Below are 16,354 nucleotides of genomic sequence, written 5' to 3'. Positions count from 1 at the left end.
GCACAAAACCATGGAGAGCAGTAAAAACTGAGCCAAGACTAGTGTAGCTTGTCTAGCATTCTGCTTTCCTTGAATTCTCACACTCAAACACTAGATGTTTGTGCAAACAACCAGAAAAAGTCTGGGACGCAGACATTCCCAAGAGAATAACAGAAACTTTAGATTCCAATAGCTCCAAGTCACGAAATGTCAAGCTAGCTTCCGGAGACAAAAGCCATCTGCAGGTACAAAGTGGTAGTTTAGAGGCTGGATGCAAACATCCAGAAGTTTCTGGATGGATTGTAGTTCAACATGCAAGGAGAGAGGTTGCTTTCACTTGGTAAGCTGGCAGATTTGTTTATACATATATCGTTGAGTGAATTAATCATATTTCTGGAAGCGCTGCTATGGACGATATGTGTTTAACAGCAGTCACAAGAAGAATAAAACTATTATCTTGAAATGAGGCCATCCACCTATCTGGTAAGGAAAACCGATTTTTATATCTCACCCTGATCTCCTTTGTTCTTCAGTTCTCTTATTTTTTTTTTAAACACAGAAATACATTAGATGACCTTATAGTTGCTTAAAGATTAGATTTTATGAAACCTCTTCATTCTCTGCCCACTTTTTAGTCCGAAATTTACCGGTCTGCATCTTCTGTTGCTGCATTTGTTCTTGACCATGTCTGTCTTTTTGATCTTAAATTGCAAGATGATTGGATACCCGCTCTATGGATAGTTTGAAGCTTTGATATATGTAATTTCCATTTTCACAAGATACATCTAGGAATTGATTCTGGCCATATCTGATGATACAAACGGAATTGTTCTGAACCTGCACCCATGTTATGAATTTCCCTGATATCTCATTATAATGCAGCCTCCTGCTGCTCTGTTTTCTATGAAGGAGTAATGAAGGTCATGCTGTCAGGCTGCAGATGTACATTCAAACCTATAAGAGAATAAAACAAGGGATTTGTCTTTGAATCAAATCCCTTCCCAATCTCAAAGAATGACTGACACCCATACAATGAGCTGACAGCAGGATTTTTAGACGTGTGTGTGTGTATTGGAAACATGTCTTGATTGAGACTTGTCCATGTGGGAAGATTGACTGTCTGTCAGTGTAATGAATGAACGGTGATGCCAGCCTTTAGTGGCAAACTAATCCTTACATAACTCAAAGACTTCATTTCTCTGCTGTTCTCTCTTTGTGGTCGCCTCCTCTGTTTTTGTGCTGAAAGCAGCTTTGATGTGGCCAATAAGTCAGATCTAATCATGAAGTAGCTGGCTTTATTCACCCTGGAAGAAAGCCTCAATTTGTTGCAGTATAACAACCCACCCACAAAACCAAGTGGACCAGCTTTCTGCCCAATAATGTGTCACAAAGTTCACGCTACGCGTAGAGCATAAAAAGACGGCTCACGTCTCAGTGCAAGAGAGGTGTAGCTTGTACTAGTAATAGGAAGAAGAATAATGGAGGAGCAGCCATGTTGTTAGACACTGTCGATCCAGTTTAAAATATAAAAACTGTTGTAGCAAAAGCAATATTGTAAAATTAAAAAGTTATTCACAGCATCCAGTTTCTTATAAGAGCTTTAAATAATGTAATGAAAAGCTATCAGCACATTAAAATAAAGCCATAGTTAGTAGTGACTGCTGGTAATGTGTTGCTGTTGTTCAGTGTGGATATAGACATAAATCTTGAAACTAACTGAATGGTATGTTTTATTGAGAGAGGCTTCATGCTATGTGATTTTAAGATTGGCTTTTTTTTCTATCAGTATGCTTGATAGATGCAAAAGTATCTTTTTATGACAAAGTTGTGTTAAAATGCATAGTATATTATGCAAGTTACACTGCATTGCTATTCTATATTAATTCTTAAACAGGAAGAAATTGTGAGATTCACTATAGTCTCCGTGTCCATGAAGAAAGTTATTGGTGTTAAACGATGGTAGCAAATATTGTAGTATGTGATAAACTATTAAAAATGCCATTACAGATTTTTTAAATATAAAATAAAACTTGAAACCTCACAGATTTATGTAATATGTGTTCTGTTTAGTGTTAATTTATTCAGCCATTTTTGTCAAAACAGAGAAAAAACTGATTCAGTAGGAAGTGCCCGTAGGCAATTATCAGACTATTGAGGTCCTCTTGGTGAAATTGCAGGGTGTTAACCTCACAATGCAGAGTGATTTGAGATGGTTTTTATTATTTTATATAATATTATTATGCATAGAATGATTTTGAAATTTGCTTCCAGGCTTGCTGTTTTTGTTAGGTGAAAGTGTGGCAGTGGGCGGTGAAGATATTTCCCAGTCACTCCACCTTCCCCAGTCACCAAGGTTTGGTTACTTATAATCTCTGGCATCAGCTTTCTTCACTTGGTGACAGTTATGATAATAATGAGGCTCTTGTGTCAGAATACTGATTAACAAATTTCTGAACTGTGGTTGCACTAATTTAGAAGTTGGTTGGTTCCATTACAGTTGTCCCTCGCTATAACGTGGTTTACCTTTGCGGCCTCGCTGTTTCGCGGATTTTTTTGGTGAAATTTTCCATGTTTTGTTTTTTTTTTTTAAAAGCACATTGTGTTCTGCATCCCGAATGGCTGTAGACCATTGTCAATCAATCTCGTGCCATGTCTCCTGTCCAATACAGAATCCTTCCAGCTTGTCAAATTTACATAAATCTTCGATCGCTAGCACTCTGAAGTGCTGTACTGTATGTTTGTAAGTTTTCTCCCCAACAAACACAACAATGTTGGCAAAACATTAAAACATTTTGCACCGTCAGGTAAGACACAAGTATGGTGTCTTTGGTTTCATTCTATAATACTGAACTTATGAAGGTTTGAACTTTGAGAGTATTTAAACAAGAGAGAAAAGTGTGAAAATGTTCATGCCTGTCTGACAAAAGTGTATAAAGTGTGTAGTGAGGGGTTTTACAGCCTTGATACATCTATAATAATTGTAAAAAATAAAGTTGGCTATTTCGCAGATTTCACCTATCGCGGGTTATTTTTGGAACATAATTCCCGTGATAAACGATCGGGGACTGCTGTATTCTTGACTACGTTGCGTGATTATTTGCACCCATTGGCCGTTTAGGGAATCATAAAGTCACATCAAATTACATATTATACATATTATCTTTGGTCAATGATAGCAAACTGCCCTACATATAGCTTATGGTAGAATGCATGTTAAAGAAAACAGTGGTTGGAGAACGCAGCACTAATATTATTGCAAATGTGAACTTGTGATCTTGTTACCTGTGAAATGGTTGCTGTGAGGACATGGACACGTTGTTTCTACAAAGTGTGTTTTGTTCGTCAATATGATGAAAATAACATCAATAAGCTGGACCTGATTTCGAGTAAAACAATTTACATTAGTTACCTACTTTTGTGTATCATCACCTCTCTTTAACCCACAAATTTAAATCTCTATTCATGAGCAGACCTGTGGTGTTCAAGAGTCAACTCTGCAACGTTATCAACTGCAAGTTCTAACTTGTGAATGATGCAGTGAATGATGTTCAGGTCAGGCCTAATCCTCTCTCACAGGAGTGTGGCTCCTCACAGCAGCTAGACCATCAACTGCAAAGGCAACATTGTACACGTAGAGTTTTTCACAGACCCCTGCATAGCAAGGCTTTCTAACTGTGGGATATTAAAGAGAGACAGAAACCCTGCTGTATAACTGCATTTCAACAAAATCAAAAATTAAGCTGCAGGTTTTACCTTTGTAGAGAATTCTGATGTAGATGATCAGGCACGTATCTGACACTTATTAAGGTTATTTCTATGATTTGTTTCTTTGAGTCTGCTTTTAAATCTGAAACTGAATCCTCTGACTGATTGCAGTTGATTAATTAGATGGCAGTTATTTGCAAACCTTTGACAATCTGCAATCAGTCGAACCCGGACCGCCATTGTTTGCCTCTCACAGGTTGACCTGTGCAATCATCTTCCATTTAAAAGTGCCTCAGAGAGTTTAATCTATGGGTGACCAGTTGGTTGCCACAACAATAAGTCACCAATAGGTCAAAAAGATTCAGAGTAATCATTTTTCAACGACAGATTTTTCCAAGTTGCAAAGGTATTGCTGTCCTATGTTTACTCATATGTGAGTGAAGATTTAATTGTATGGATTTTTTTTAATAACTTGAAAAATAAAATACATTTCACAGAAAATAGTTGCTATCCCCAATTGCCAAATATGGATGACTCCTTGGACCTATTTTCTTTTGAGGATGAGGACAGAGAAGTATCGCTCTTGCCTACCCTTGGAAGTACCAGCCTTCTAAGGGCAGAAAGGATTGTCAGACTGCTCATACACGAATCCCCTTGCGCTCTGTTCAGTCTTCTCATGTGAATCATTGTGATTCTTTATGCTGGTTGAAAGCCCGTTGTGCATATTTAAGCCCATTTTTATCTCTTTTGATGGTGAATTACATGGGTTTGAGGTGCAGATTGCCTTCATTTCCCTTGTGCCCAAATCCTTGTTGAACTTCAAACCGCACTTTGTTTACTAGGCCCTCTGGGTGCTGAGATCAAGAATTTTTTTCTTCACTTTGAGGCAATGATAGCGAGGCAAAATAAGGATGTGTTGAGTCATTTTGGTGAAATTTTAAAAACAATTAAATTCACATAATTTCAGGTTTAATTAGATGATGCCAAATTACAGCAGAATTCACTCAAAAAGCATGTTATGCTGTAAGGTATAGACCCTACAGTATTCTGGAGAAAACCCCAACAATCAAGTGACATGACCCCACCACCACGCATGAGCCTCATCTGTGGGAAGGAAAAACTCCCTTTAACAGGAAGAAACTTTTGACAGAACCAGGTTCATGGAGGGGCAGCCATCTGTCACAACTGGTTGAATGTGTAGAAGAGAAAAGAAAGCGAGCATAGCACAAGGTGCTATGGTCTTCCCTCCACAGACCAAAGGGGAGGGAAGACCAAAATTTAAGGACACGCTCCTGTGGTATATAAACACATGGGAAGAGGTGAGTGCTCAGTGCATCTCATTAAGTCTGAGCCTAGTGCATAACCAAGGAATGGTTTAGGGACACCTGATCCAGTCCTAACAACGTTGCTCGAACAATCAAATGAACATGTCTAAAAAGACATCAGATCTCAATGGAGGAGAAAAATTCATGCTCGATATCTGTACTGATGGAGTGATGATGATGGACTGAGTAATGTGTTAGGAGTGAAATCATTTGATTGCAGATTAAAATGATCAACCAACAGGAGGGTTGAATTCAAAGATACCCTGAAAATTGAAGTGAAAAGAAATGATGCGGCAGGTTTCTTCAATTGCTGAAATTTCACTGCACCAACTCAGAATGGTACTCAGTAGTTTGTATGGCCCCCACGTGCTTGAATGGATGCATGACAACTTTGGGTCACGCTCACAATGAGATGGTGGATGGTGTTTTGGGTATTCTGAGATCACTGGATTTAGGTCAGGCAAGCATGGGGGCCACTCACTCGTATCAATTCCTTCATCCTCCAGGGCATCGGTGTATACCACGAGGAAGCCAGGACCCACTGCACCAATGTAGGTTCTGACAGCTGTCAGATCCTACGCTCTCATCTGCTGACCTTCCATTCTGGTATTATGGAAAGTGCCAGTCGGTCTCCATAGTGCCAGGCAGTGAGTAGAGGGCCCACTAAAGGACATGGACCCTCACACACCCCTCAAGTCTGTTTCTGATTGTTTGATCAGAGACATTTATACAAGTTTCCTGCTGGAGGTAATTTTTCTTGCTTACGCAGTGCTCATCTTCTTCCTCTGTACAAAGGAGCAGATAGCAGTCCTGCTGATGGGTTATGGACCTTCTACGGCCCTGTCCAACTCTCCTAGAGTAATTGTCAGTTTCCTGGAATCTCCTCCACGTTGTTGAGAGTGTGCTGGGAGACACAGTAAACCTCCTGGTAATGGCAAATATTGATCCTAGAGAAGTCAGACGACCTGTTTAACCTCTTTAGGATCAGGGTATTGTCTCATGCTACCAGTAGTGACAATGACCCTAGCCAAATGCAAAACTAGAGAAAATAAAAACAACTGAACAGATTAGGTAGGAAAAATGTCAGTGGCCTACACTTTTAAAACCATTCTTGTTTTGGATGGGTTGTCTCATTGTTACATTAACATTAATGTTAATTTCATTAACACCAAAGCAGTCAAAACTGACCATCCACCACCTCTACTACTTAACTGATCAGATCTATCTTTAATTAACTTAATACTATACTCTGATTAAATATGGTTAAATATGGTTTGAGCACTAAGTTTAAACAATAAGGGACATTTATAATTTATTTAACACCTGTGAACAAGTTTTTGCATGTTATACAAAAATGTTCACCCATCATAACCGTTATTTTTTAAAGTTTATAAAGATTCCCACTCATAGTTCATTTGCAGTGATGTTAGTTCCCATTATCAAAGCTCTCAGCGGCATTAAATGTAAACCTGTAACATGTGACAGCAGTGTGTGTCCTAAATTGGAATACTGCTTTTACTGTTTACTGATTTGACTGTTTGGTGATGTTGCCATAGGTAGATGTAGATCGACCAGTAAATCGACAACTTTGGCTTTTCACACTCTATGACACTATAACAGACTGGCACCAGTGCCTTGCCCATCTAGGCTCCAACTCCACTATTCCCCTGTATACTCATGACATCAAAAATCTGGGACAAAGCAACCCATAGTGTGTAGTCTACTCTTTTATTTAAGCTCAGAATCCATGGGCTCCATCATGAAGGTGATAATTCTCATCTCTCCTGCTTTGGCTCCACTATGAGCTGGACTTCACAAGTCGGTGATGCCAGAATGACCATATCATTCATGCAAAGTCACCAAACTGGAAAACCTGGGTCTGACATAAATTAGCCAGTTGGAATGACCACGTGTATCTGCAGCCCATTTTTATTCATTAATATTTGTTTCCTTGTAGAAAGTACAGACTTAACATGAGCCATAGAGCAACAACATCCACATTAATAGCCAAATTGTGTCAGGTACAAATAAGCTGGAATCATCCTGTAAGTCAGCAGCTCATCTCTAATCTTGTCGCTCTGCTATCGAATTCCTCATATTGTCCTCGCTTTTATTTTTTAGGAATTTTGTCTGACTGGGTTTGAACACTTTGCACATCGTTGTATTTGCATTCCTCCATTCTTCTACCAGTTGGATTCCTGTCTTCCTCTCTGTCTGCTGCATTAGAAAACTTTATTTGTACTGAAAATGAAAGGATGAACAGCACAACGTCTTCACAATGAGGACACATTATGCATCCTGTGTGCTCATACAATTAGCGTCAAATGGTGGACACAACATGCACACCTGTCATTACACACACACACGGTCATGGAATTATGAATGTGACTGCAGATGCATTTATTTATTCTATCAGATTGCAATTTAGCACAGATTAAAGATAATAGGTTAAAGTGTGTAATTCTCTGAGCCTCTGACTGATATAGCTACACCTTAACGACTGGCCTGGCATTTAGCATGGTGAATGAGGGTAAGCACGCTAATGTGTGAACACATATGCAACAGAGCTGCCAGTTTGATGGGGATAACAATCTATCTTTGTGTGGCTTGATTACTCTGTTTTTGTTACTACTCTAGTCTCAATTGGCCCTTCCTGTGTGTGAGCGTGTAGCGGGTAATGACTCGGATGTGGGTGTCATCCTGTAAAATCTCATGACTGCAGCAATCTGCAACAGGCAGTTGCACTGCATAATTGACCATGCAATCACTTCTCATGGGCAGTCTTAATCTGGATGTAATAGCTGCTCATCACAGCTCTATTAACCCCTTTTTCCATATAGCTTTTTGTTGAGGGTGATGTCTAAACTTTCTCACACACATCATGCAGAAGCAATGTCACCCAGGTCGAGATGAGACCCCACAGACAGACATTATGAACTCCAGGGCCATTTCACACACTCACTCCCCCAGAGCAGGGGATTGCATAACAGCTGATAATTTATTTTCTATTGTTTGTGCAGAGTGCTTTGGAGGGGTCACTTGCCTTTTTTAACTGATGCGCGTACATCCATTATACCTGCTCGATTCTGATAGCAATTCTTTAACATTTATTTCCATCCAAAAAGCAAATGCACACTGTCAAAAAGATTTCTGTCTCTGTTGAGCCTCGTAAGTGTTCTTTTATAGCAGCCATTTGTCATTTCACCTCTGTTGCCAGCATGCATTTGCTGAAGTTTCATGAATACTTCATGTCTGCTAGTTGAAAACAGTTTATCGTCTAGCTAGAGTGTCTGTGTCCATTGACTCGCAGTGCAGAGAGGCTATACTGTGATAAATGGAGTTCCAACCTTTGAGGTCAGAAGGTAACCGCTATAAATGTGAGAGCCTGTCTGAATGTCCATCTCTGTGAAAAATCAGCCTGCCTGGAGCCCAACTCCGATCAGATAAGTGGGAAACAGCAAACAGAAAGCGGTGGGGGGTACACTCACATTAGCCTAAATTGTTCTCTACTACAAAACTGTGTTCATATTATCATCCTGCTGTTTATGGGCCCCCCGCACCATTCCATGTATATATTCTGGAATAGAGCAGGCGTCAGTGGCACCAGACATAACACAGATTAAGTTGGAAAAAGCCTGAAAAGCATCAAATGGAAGATCTGTTTGGTAGTAACCCACTGCACTCATGGTGTCACACCTCTAAGAGAAGAACTATTAAGCTGTCACATTCCATTAAACATGTGCAGGATAAGAAAAAGACTTTTCAGGCATTTGTGACAAACTGAAGTTAATATTTAGAGTGTAAGACAACACCAAGAACAGACAATATAGAGTACACGGCTGTAATGTGAGTTGGCCTAATACTCTGAAGACAAAAACTCCTTAGCTGAAGTATTACTCTACCCTACTGACGTATCCACTTGCTAATACATGTTATGGATAATGTGCATGTGCCAGCACTTGTCTTTTGACTTCTGTCCAATATGATCATTAACCTCTGCCTGTGGATCATTTTGCATGTCCCCCATGGACCTATTACGATAATCGTAATAGAGCTGTTTCATTTAAAGATTAGGGATGGGTATCGTTTAGGTTTTATCCGATACCGGTGTCAAACCGGCACTTTTGAAACGGTGCCGGTGCTTAAACGGTGCTCAAACCGGTGCTTAAAGAATGGAGAACACAAAATTGGTCCAAAAACTTCTCATGTTCAGCTGTTTTTGTGTAAAAAGATAACAATGTTAGCCTTTTCTGCAGCTATGGGGCATATATGGTATCACTCTTGGCTGGAAGCAGTGCTTAAACAATGGAAAAAAACACAAACTTTGTCCAAAAACCTCTCATGTTTAACTGTTTTCCACTTTGGTCATTTTAGCCTTTTTGGCCAGGGTGAAGGGAGTATCTGCCATCAAACAAGAAGACAGCCGCATGTAACTACGACAGTGTTTGCTAGTTCACCTTACATGCATTAATTTAATAACGTGGTTAGCTTACTCAATGTAAATTACACACGAACAACATTAAGCTACTCACGCAGAGAAGAACGGCTGCTGCTGCCATCATCATCCGTCATCATTTCTGCTACACTGGCAGGGCTAGGGGCCAGGACTCTCCTCTTCGGGTTTTTGGGGGATGTTGCTAACTCCGGGTCCAATAACAGGCACCACAGTAGATGTGCTCGGTGTGAGGTCTCACAGCAAGCTATCAAATACGGCGCATTCCTCAGCTTTTAAAAAAACGCTATGCGTCGCCAGGTGTTTCATTGCATTTGAGGTGTTACCTCCTTTGACAGTATCATAGTATCAGCTTAAAGCGCTTTTTGCAGGCTGCTGAGTTTGCATCTTTTGCTGTGAAGTACAGCCAGACTTTTGACCGCTTCGCCTTGGGCGTTTTTAATCTGTAGCTCTGCTCTAAAATAACGTACGTACCTGGACCCGCCTACTATCCTCGGAAACGTAAAATAATTGGCTAGAATCTAAACTGTATCACAGCTCAGAAAAAAAAAGCACCGAAATAAAGCACCGAAATGTGCGCTGCTTTTCGGTTATGTCATACCGGTACCCATCCCTATTAAAGATTGTGCCGCATTCCTTTCAATAAAAGTTGTTTATTTTGCACATTAAACATCTGTCCTCTATTCTGACCTGCATCCTGTTTCTCTTTAATTGGATAAAAGCATTTTATCTGCTACTGCTTTATTTAAAGCTACAGCAAGTACTTTTGGGTGGTGGGTATTTAATAGAAAAAATACACTGTTGTGCTTTAATTGGATGTTATCCATATAGTGCAGAATTATAACAGCAGTCACCTCAAGGCACTTTATATTATAAGGTACAATATATTTTTTTATTTATTGTTGTAAATAAATGTGCGCCTTATCAGTTACTTTTAATTTAAAGATCATAAAGAGCTCTTTATTTGTACGTGGATATTTTCATTGTTTCTTTCTTGTTTTTCTATGCCTCCTCCATTGTTCTCTTTCCTTCCTCATTTCCACCTCCTCAGCTCCCCACCTCAGCAACAGATGGTTATAAGCTAAAATTTTGCCAGCTAATGTTAGGCTCTAGTCTATTAATCACACTTCCCCTCTGATAAACAGTTTTATAACATTCTCACATCTTATGAAAGTTTATTGTTTATAAAGTTTATATAACAATGTTCAAAGACAGTTTCGCCAATGCCAGCTAACGGTAGCTAACGGAGGCTAACAGCAGCTATCGCCTGACAACGCTTACTAAGACAAAGGTTCAGGATATCCTCAACAACTTTCATCAGTATCACTATCATCAGACAAAAGAGAGGTTCACTAAGTCGCTGACTCATATCAGACTCTTTTCACAAAGTTTTACTGTCTTCCCTACACAAAATAGACGAGGATAACCAGTATACTGACATCTAAGATAAACAGCTAACTGACAGCAAACACTCACTACAGATGAATGGCAGCCAAACCTTTTTTGTCCTGCAGTGGTCACCGTAGCTAGTATTATACAGGCTAAATGGTGGGGGTAAATTCAGCTGACTGCAATTTACTGACACCTAGTGGTAAAATTTTATACACTGTAATTTTACAATTGTTCTTCTAGGTAAAAAGGGGGAACTACGCGTCTTTGACCTGACATGCAGTTGTATTAACATGTCGTCCATATTCAGCATGTAGCAGTGACAGAAAGCCAACGACACTGTTTAATTTATATCAGCTTCTCTGCAGCAGTCTGATGACTATGCTTAGGCAAATTGCTGCAGTGGTAGTTGACGCTGACTCTGTAACCATTCAGTTAAAATAACAAACACAATCTAACAAATTGCCATTGCTGTATATCTTTTATTTACTGCATGTTTTTTTGTGTTTCTGTGAGGCTGTCACGCGAGTGTGTCTCAAGTCCTGTTATTGCATATCAGTTTGTTGCACACGCCCCTGTCACATGGAAATAGAGGGCACAGGGGTTACAGAGTGAAAGAGAGAAGGAGAGAGAGCAGAATGCATTTCCTGCATACCTCTCTGCTGTCCGTTCTCTGCGTCTTCTCCCTCCCACTTTCAGGCTTCTCAGCGAGAGTACCTCACTGATAACTCTGTTTCCCTCCCCCCCTTTCTCCCTGCTTTTGCTCTGCCCTCTCTACCTCTGGCACTCACACTCTCTCTCTCTCAGTCAAACAGAGGATTCTCCATAGCCAGCTGTAGCTGAATGTGATCCTCACTTCTGTGATTGTTTCACTGATGCTTTCTTCCCCCCCTTTCTCTCTCTCTCTCTGTCTGTCTGTCTCTCTCTCTCTCTCTCTCCCTCTCTCTTCCGATTCTGCCGATGCTGACATCCTGTACGTGGATGCTGCAAAGGTGCACAAAGAGTGAAGGGAATAGGAGAGAACTTTTAAGGCTGCTATCAGTGCACTTTCTCTTGAATCAAGACACGTTAGATTGGTTGATTTGCTGTCGAGAGACGAGTCAACAGTGGAAGGGTTTTTGTTGTAGTCAATGACTCATTTAGGTCATTTTCCTCCTTCAGGACTCCTGGATATAAATTTCTTTTCCTGTGCTCCACCTGTGGGTTTCCTTTCTACACTCTGTGGGGACTTTTATGGAGTGTGAAATTTGTCCAGCAAGTGTGAAGTTTGACAGAGCATGGCCGGTGGAACCACAGCTGAGTGTTGAACCTCTTCTGTCCAGTAAGGCAGCCCAGGTAAGTCAGCCAGTTCACTTTATTTCCCAAATAGATTTGTAATTGTGCATTTACATGCATGTAGTAGGAACTGCTGCTCTTTTCTGAGCTTGCCAGGAAATTCTATTACTGAAGGCTAAAATGTAATATAAGCCCAGCCTGACTTCATCTCTGCCCCTGGTACTTTTTGGTACTACTTAAGTCACAACGGAGAAATTTCATCTTAGTGATTTCTGTCTGAATTTTGACAGGTAAGCATTAATCTTGACAAGAAGATGTCTATGACTCAGTAAAGACATCAGTGCAACAACTGGATCAACTCTGATACATTTAGCTTTAGTCTTACTTCTGAGAAATGACTTGGATCATTTTTCAGTTGTGCAATGTTCATGAGACTCTTTTTCTTACGTTGTGCGGTAATCAAATGGGAATAAGCAAAATTTTCTTTAGAAACTAAGATTCATGGTTCCAGCCTAGACCTCAATGTGTAACCAACTGACCAAGTTAGAAACTCACCGTATGTTTACTTTAAGTTCAGCACACAAGTCATAATTCTGAAAAACAAACTTCTTCCCATTTAAAAACTTGCAGAGAATTATGACACATTTTTGTCACCAGAGTTTAAGATTGTGCTAACGTTAATCAGACAGATAACACTCAATAACAAGAGCGCTAATTTCCATCAAAGATTATTTCAGTGTCAGATTTTCTGCATCATTTGAGTCACAGTGTGCAGACTGAATCTAAACATTAGTACTACAGTTTCAAAACTTAGGATAACGCCTCAGTTCTTGACCAACTTGGTCTTACTAAAACACTGCTGTGATAATTTTTATTAATCAGATTAAACTTTAGTCAGACAGAAATTTAACCTTTTGTTTGGCAGTTTTGACACTTTTTGATATCCACCTCTGTAAATATGCAATGAGTCAGAGACTCTGAGCGAGAGATGGTTTAGATCTCTACCTATTGCCGTGTTTTTTTCAAAATGGAGATGATACCTTGCAGAAAATATGCCAGTATAGTCTTTTTAACACTTTAGCAATCTGTTTATAAATCCCCCAAAGATCCACTTCATTAAAATAGCTTCCATGCATTGGCTATATTGGAGAGCTAATATATCATTTCCCTGTTCCCATACGTTTCTCTTGCATCCAGACATGACAACAGTGTCCATGGAGCCTGTGCGAGTCCTGGTGGAAAGGGATGGCAATGCAACTGACCCTCCTCTGAACTCACTTGAAGATACAGCCGCCACCTTTACCATTGGAACCATCCTCTCCATCATGTGTCTAATTGGAGTCTCCGGGAACATCTACACCCTGGTGGTGATGTGCCAGTCCATGAGGTCTGCAGCCTCCATGTACATCTACATCATAAACTTAGCTTTAGCAGATCTGCTGTATCTTCTCACCATCCCCTTCGTAGTCTGCACACACTTCCTGAAGGGATGGTACTTTGGAGATGCAGGGTGTCGGATTCTGATAAGCATGGACTTCCTGACTATGCACGCAAGCATCTTTACTCTGACAATCATGAGTACAGAACGCTACTTTGCAGTGCTCAAGCCACTCGACACAGTGAAACGATCGAAAAGTTATCGGAAAGCTATTGCCCTACTTGTCTGGGTAGCTTCACTAATCCTCACCCTACCGATGATCGTGAGAATTCAACTGATGGCAGTGGGCACCAAGCCTATGTGTCAGTCCACTTTGTCACCGCTCTCCTACAAGATTTACATCTCCTTCCTGTTTTGCACTAGCATTGTCGCTCCAGGACTGATTATTGGCTATCTTTACATCCAGCTTGCACGCACTTATTGGATTTCACAGACGGAGACATTCAAGCAGACCAAAAAATTACCAAATCAAAAGGTAAGTTAAGCACAAATTAATGTGTTTAATGTGACTATTTTGCTTTATCATTGCACTTACTGTCTTACCACTTATCAAATCCTTTTGTGTGGATTGAATACTTAAATGCCACTACTCAGCTATCTATGCCAATTCTATTCAAAGCCACATTTCTTCCTGGAAACAAAAGAGCAATACAGTGTTTCCCACAGATTTAAAGCCCTTGTCACACAGGTTTAGAGACTGGTTGGTGACTGCCTGGTAACCACCGGTTGTTAGAGAAAAGTCAATGTCATGACTGACTGGTTGCCAAGTGGTTGCAAGAGGTTTCTTGGTGAGACTGATAACAATGAGATAAAAACCTTCCTGTTGTCTGCTAATCTGCTAGTGACCACAACAATCATACAGGTTTTTGGTACAAAACCAGTTTTTGAGACCAATTTCACTTTACAGTATGACAGTCAGGAACCTTCAACAACACTCGACAATGTGTCATATTTTTCTCTAGTGATCGTAGGTGGCTAAGCGGTCACTAACCATTCTCTAGGAGTTTATCACGGTGTGACATTTTTATAAATCTTTCCAAGGTCTTTACCTTTCCAAGGTAAAGACCTTGGAAAGATTAAGTAGCCGCTTGGTTAATATTGGCCTCATCCCTTTCGTCAATATTTTATACAATGTTGGAAGACATATTCAAGGACTTTGAGCAAATAAAAATGCTAATGTGACATACTAATAGCATTAATACCACTCCATTACTATTAAAGATCCTGTATTAGTATGTTACATAACTAAGAATATGTAATTATAATTACACAACTTTAGTTTAAGAACAAAAACCACAGAGAAATGGTGCGTGCGACTACTACACTATTTGTATCAAATGATTATTATTATTATTAGATAAACTCTTTATTAGTCTACAGATAATTATAATGTTCTAGATTTATCTGCTCATTATTTTTTTCAGCCAAGCACATCCTCATATATAAAAGCTGGAATGAAATGAAAAAATAAATCTTACTCTTAGGCTAAGCTATGTACAATACTCTGAAACAACTATATCAATAAGAGAGCATCACATAATATCTTAAAAATTCTTCAGTTATTTTCACACAGACTCTCCAACTCGATCTCAGTTCTCCATTTTTGGTGAGCTACCTCACCCTCGACCTCGTCTCTTGCATCTTACCCAGTTTTCAGCTCAGCAGGAGATGAACACATCCATCAACACCAACCTAATGAATAGGTCTGAAGTTAGACACAGTGATGCTATACAAACTTCCATAGATATTCCACTACTAAACAAGAAGTACTTTATGCAGTGTTTGTCTGATGCACATTCTATTTTGTTTCATAGCAGGGCTTAAGATGGTTTTATTCTCTCCTGACGCACTTAAATGTAACCCATCACTTGCATTTAAGGGTGAGAATCTTGAAGCGCAAGGGAAAATATAGACTGCCCTACCTTTAAAATTGCTACTATTTGATATCCTAACAATTCTCTCCTTCCCTACCAGGGCTGTGCTTCACTGTGAACCTCTTGCTGTTATCATGCTGCACCAAGAAATGAAAGAAAATTACGTCAATATTCCCCACGGGGAAATAGTTTGCAATAGTTGCTAAAGTCACACAAGAGTACAAGAAACACAACACAACCAAAGTCTATAGGAAGTTACTGAAAGGATTAATGAGTTAACATTGGCTTCCATACAATACCTTAGACGAGTTACTGTATAGGGACACTATTAAAGATCTGGGGACAACCAGATTTACTGATAAAAAAAAGTATAGATATTACAGTGCACGACTGATTTGAGTTGTAAACACTTGCTAAAGTCACCAAAACATCTCATGCATGCGTTTTCCCTTTCTGTAATACGTTTTTTGTTTAAGTATGCCAAATAGGTGAAAATCATAATCCGACTTATGTTAACATAATCGTAACCATACCTATAACCAGAAATGGGTTGGTAGCTTATTTACCCTCTGATGACTAACTCATCATTCATAATGACCTTTAACCCAATCAAAATATGTAATTTTTATTAAATTGTCCTCCAAAGTCTTATCACTTAGGGAACAAATCATTCTGATAACTGATGTAACTCAAAAACTATTTACACTCTATCCACAAAAGCTGGTTTTGCCTATATTATAGGGGTTTTGTAGGGTTTGGGTTAAGTCATATCACTTGGCTAAAGTGATATGACTGAAATGTCTTTTTTCTTAGTGCGGAGGACCTTCTACAAAATAGCCAAGATATAGTGACATTTACCTGAAGTCTTTTGACCTAGCAGCACCACATGAGGCATCACATTAAAGAAGCAGATGTT

General features: G+C 39.6%; 1 protein-coding gene and 1 non-coding gene across 3 annotated transcripts in view; one reads left to right on the top strand and one right to left on the bottom strand.

The window, feature by feature from the left end:
- Positions 1-11,473: 11,473 nt before the first annotated feature.
- uts2r1 (urotensin 2 receptor 1) overlaps positions 11,474-16,354 on the top strand; it is a 66,840-nt gene continuing 61,959 nt past the window's right edge. Inside the window, exons 1-2 of one of the 2 annotated variants that reach the window (XR_014875717.1) lie at positions 11,474-12,186; positions 13,324-14,039. Coding sequence is in view for 1 of the 2 variants with exons in the window: in XM_085170428.1 (XP_085026554.1) it covers positions 13,326-14,039 (714 nt within the window). In the remaining variant the exon portion in view is untranslated. The remainder of the gene's footprint in view (positions 12,187-13,323; positions 14,040-16,354) is intronic. The other variant, XM_085170428.1, reaches the window with a different exon arrangement.
- LOC146513115 (small nucleolar RNA SNORD36) lies at positions 12,818-12,889 on the bottom strand. The gene has a single exon (XR_014875894.1). It is a non-coding gene; the product is annotated as a small nucleolar RNA SNORD36 (small nucleolar RNA).

This window comes from Neolamprologus multifasciatus, chromosome 8 (genome assembly GCF_963576455.1).
Source record: "Neolamprologus multifasciatus chromosome 8, fNeoMul1.2, whole genome shotgun sequence".
NCBI classification, from domain to species: domain Eukaryota; kingdom Metazoa; phylum Chordata; class Actinopteri; order Cichliformes; family Cichlidae; genus Neolamprologus; species Neolamprologus multifasciatus.
Note: the sequence above shows the minus strand (reverse complement) of the source record. Positions and strands in the feature narration are given on the sequence as shown.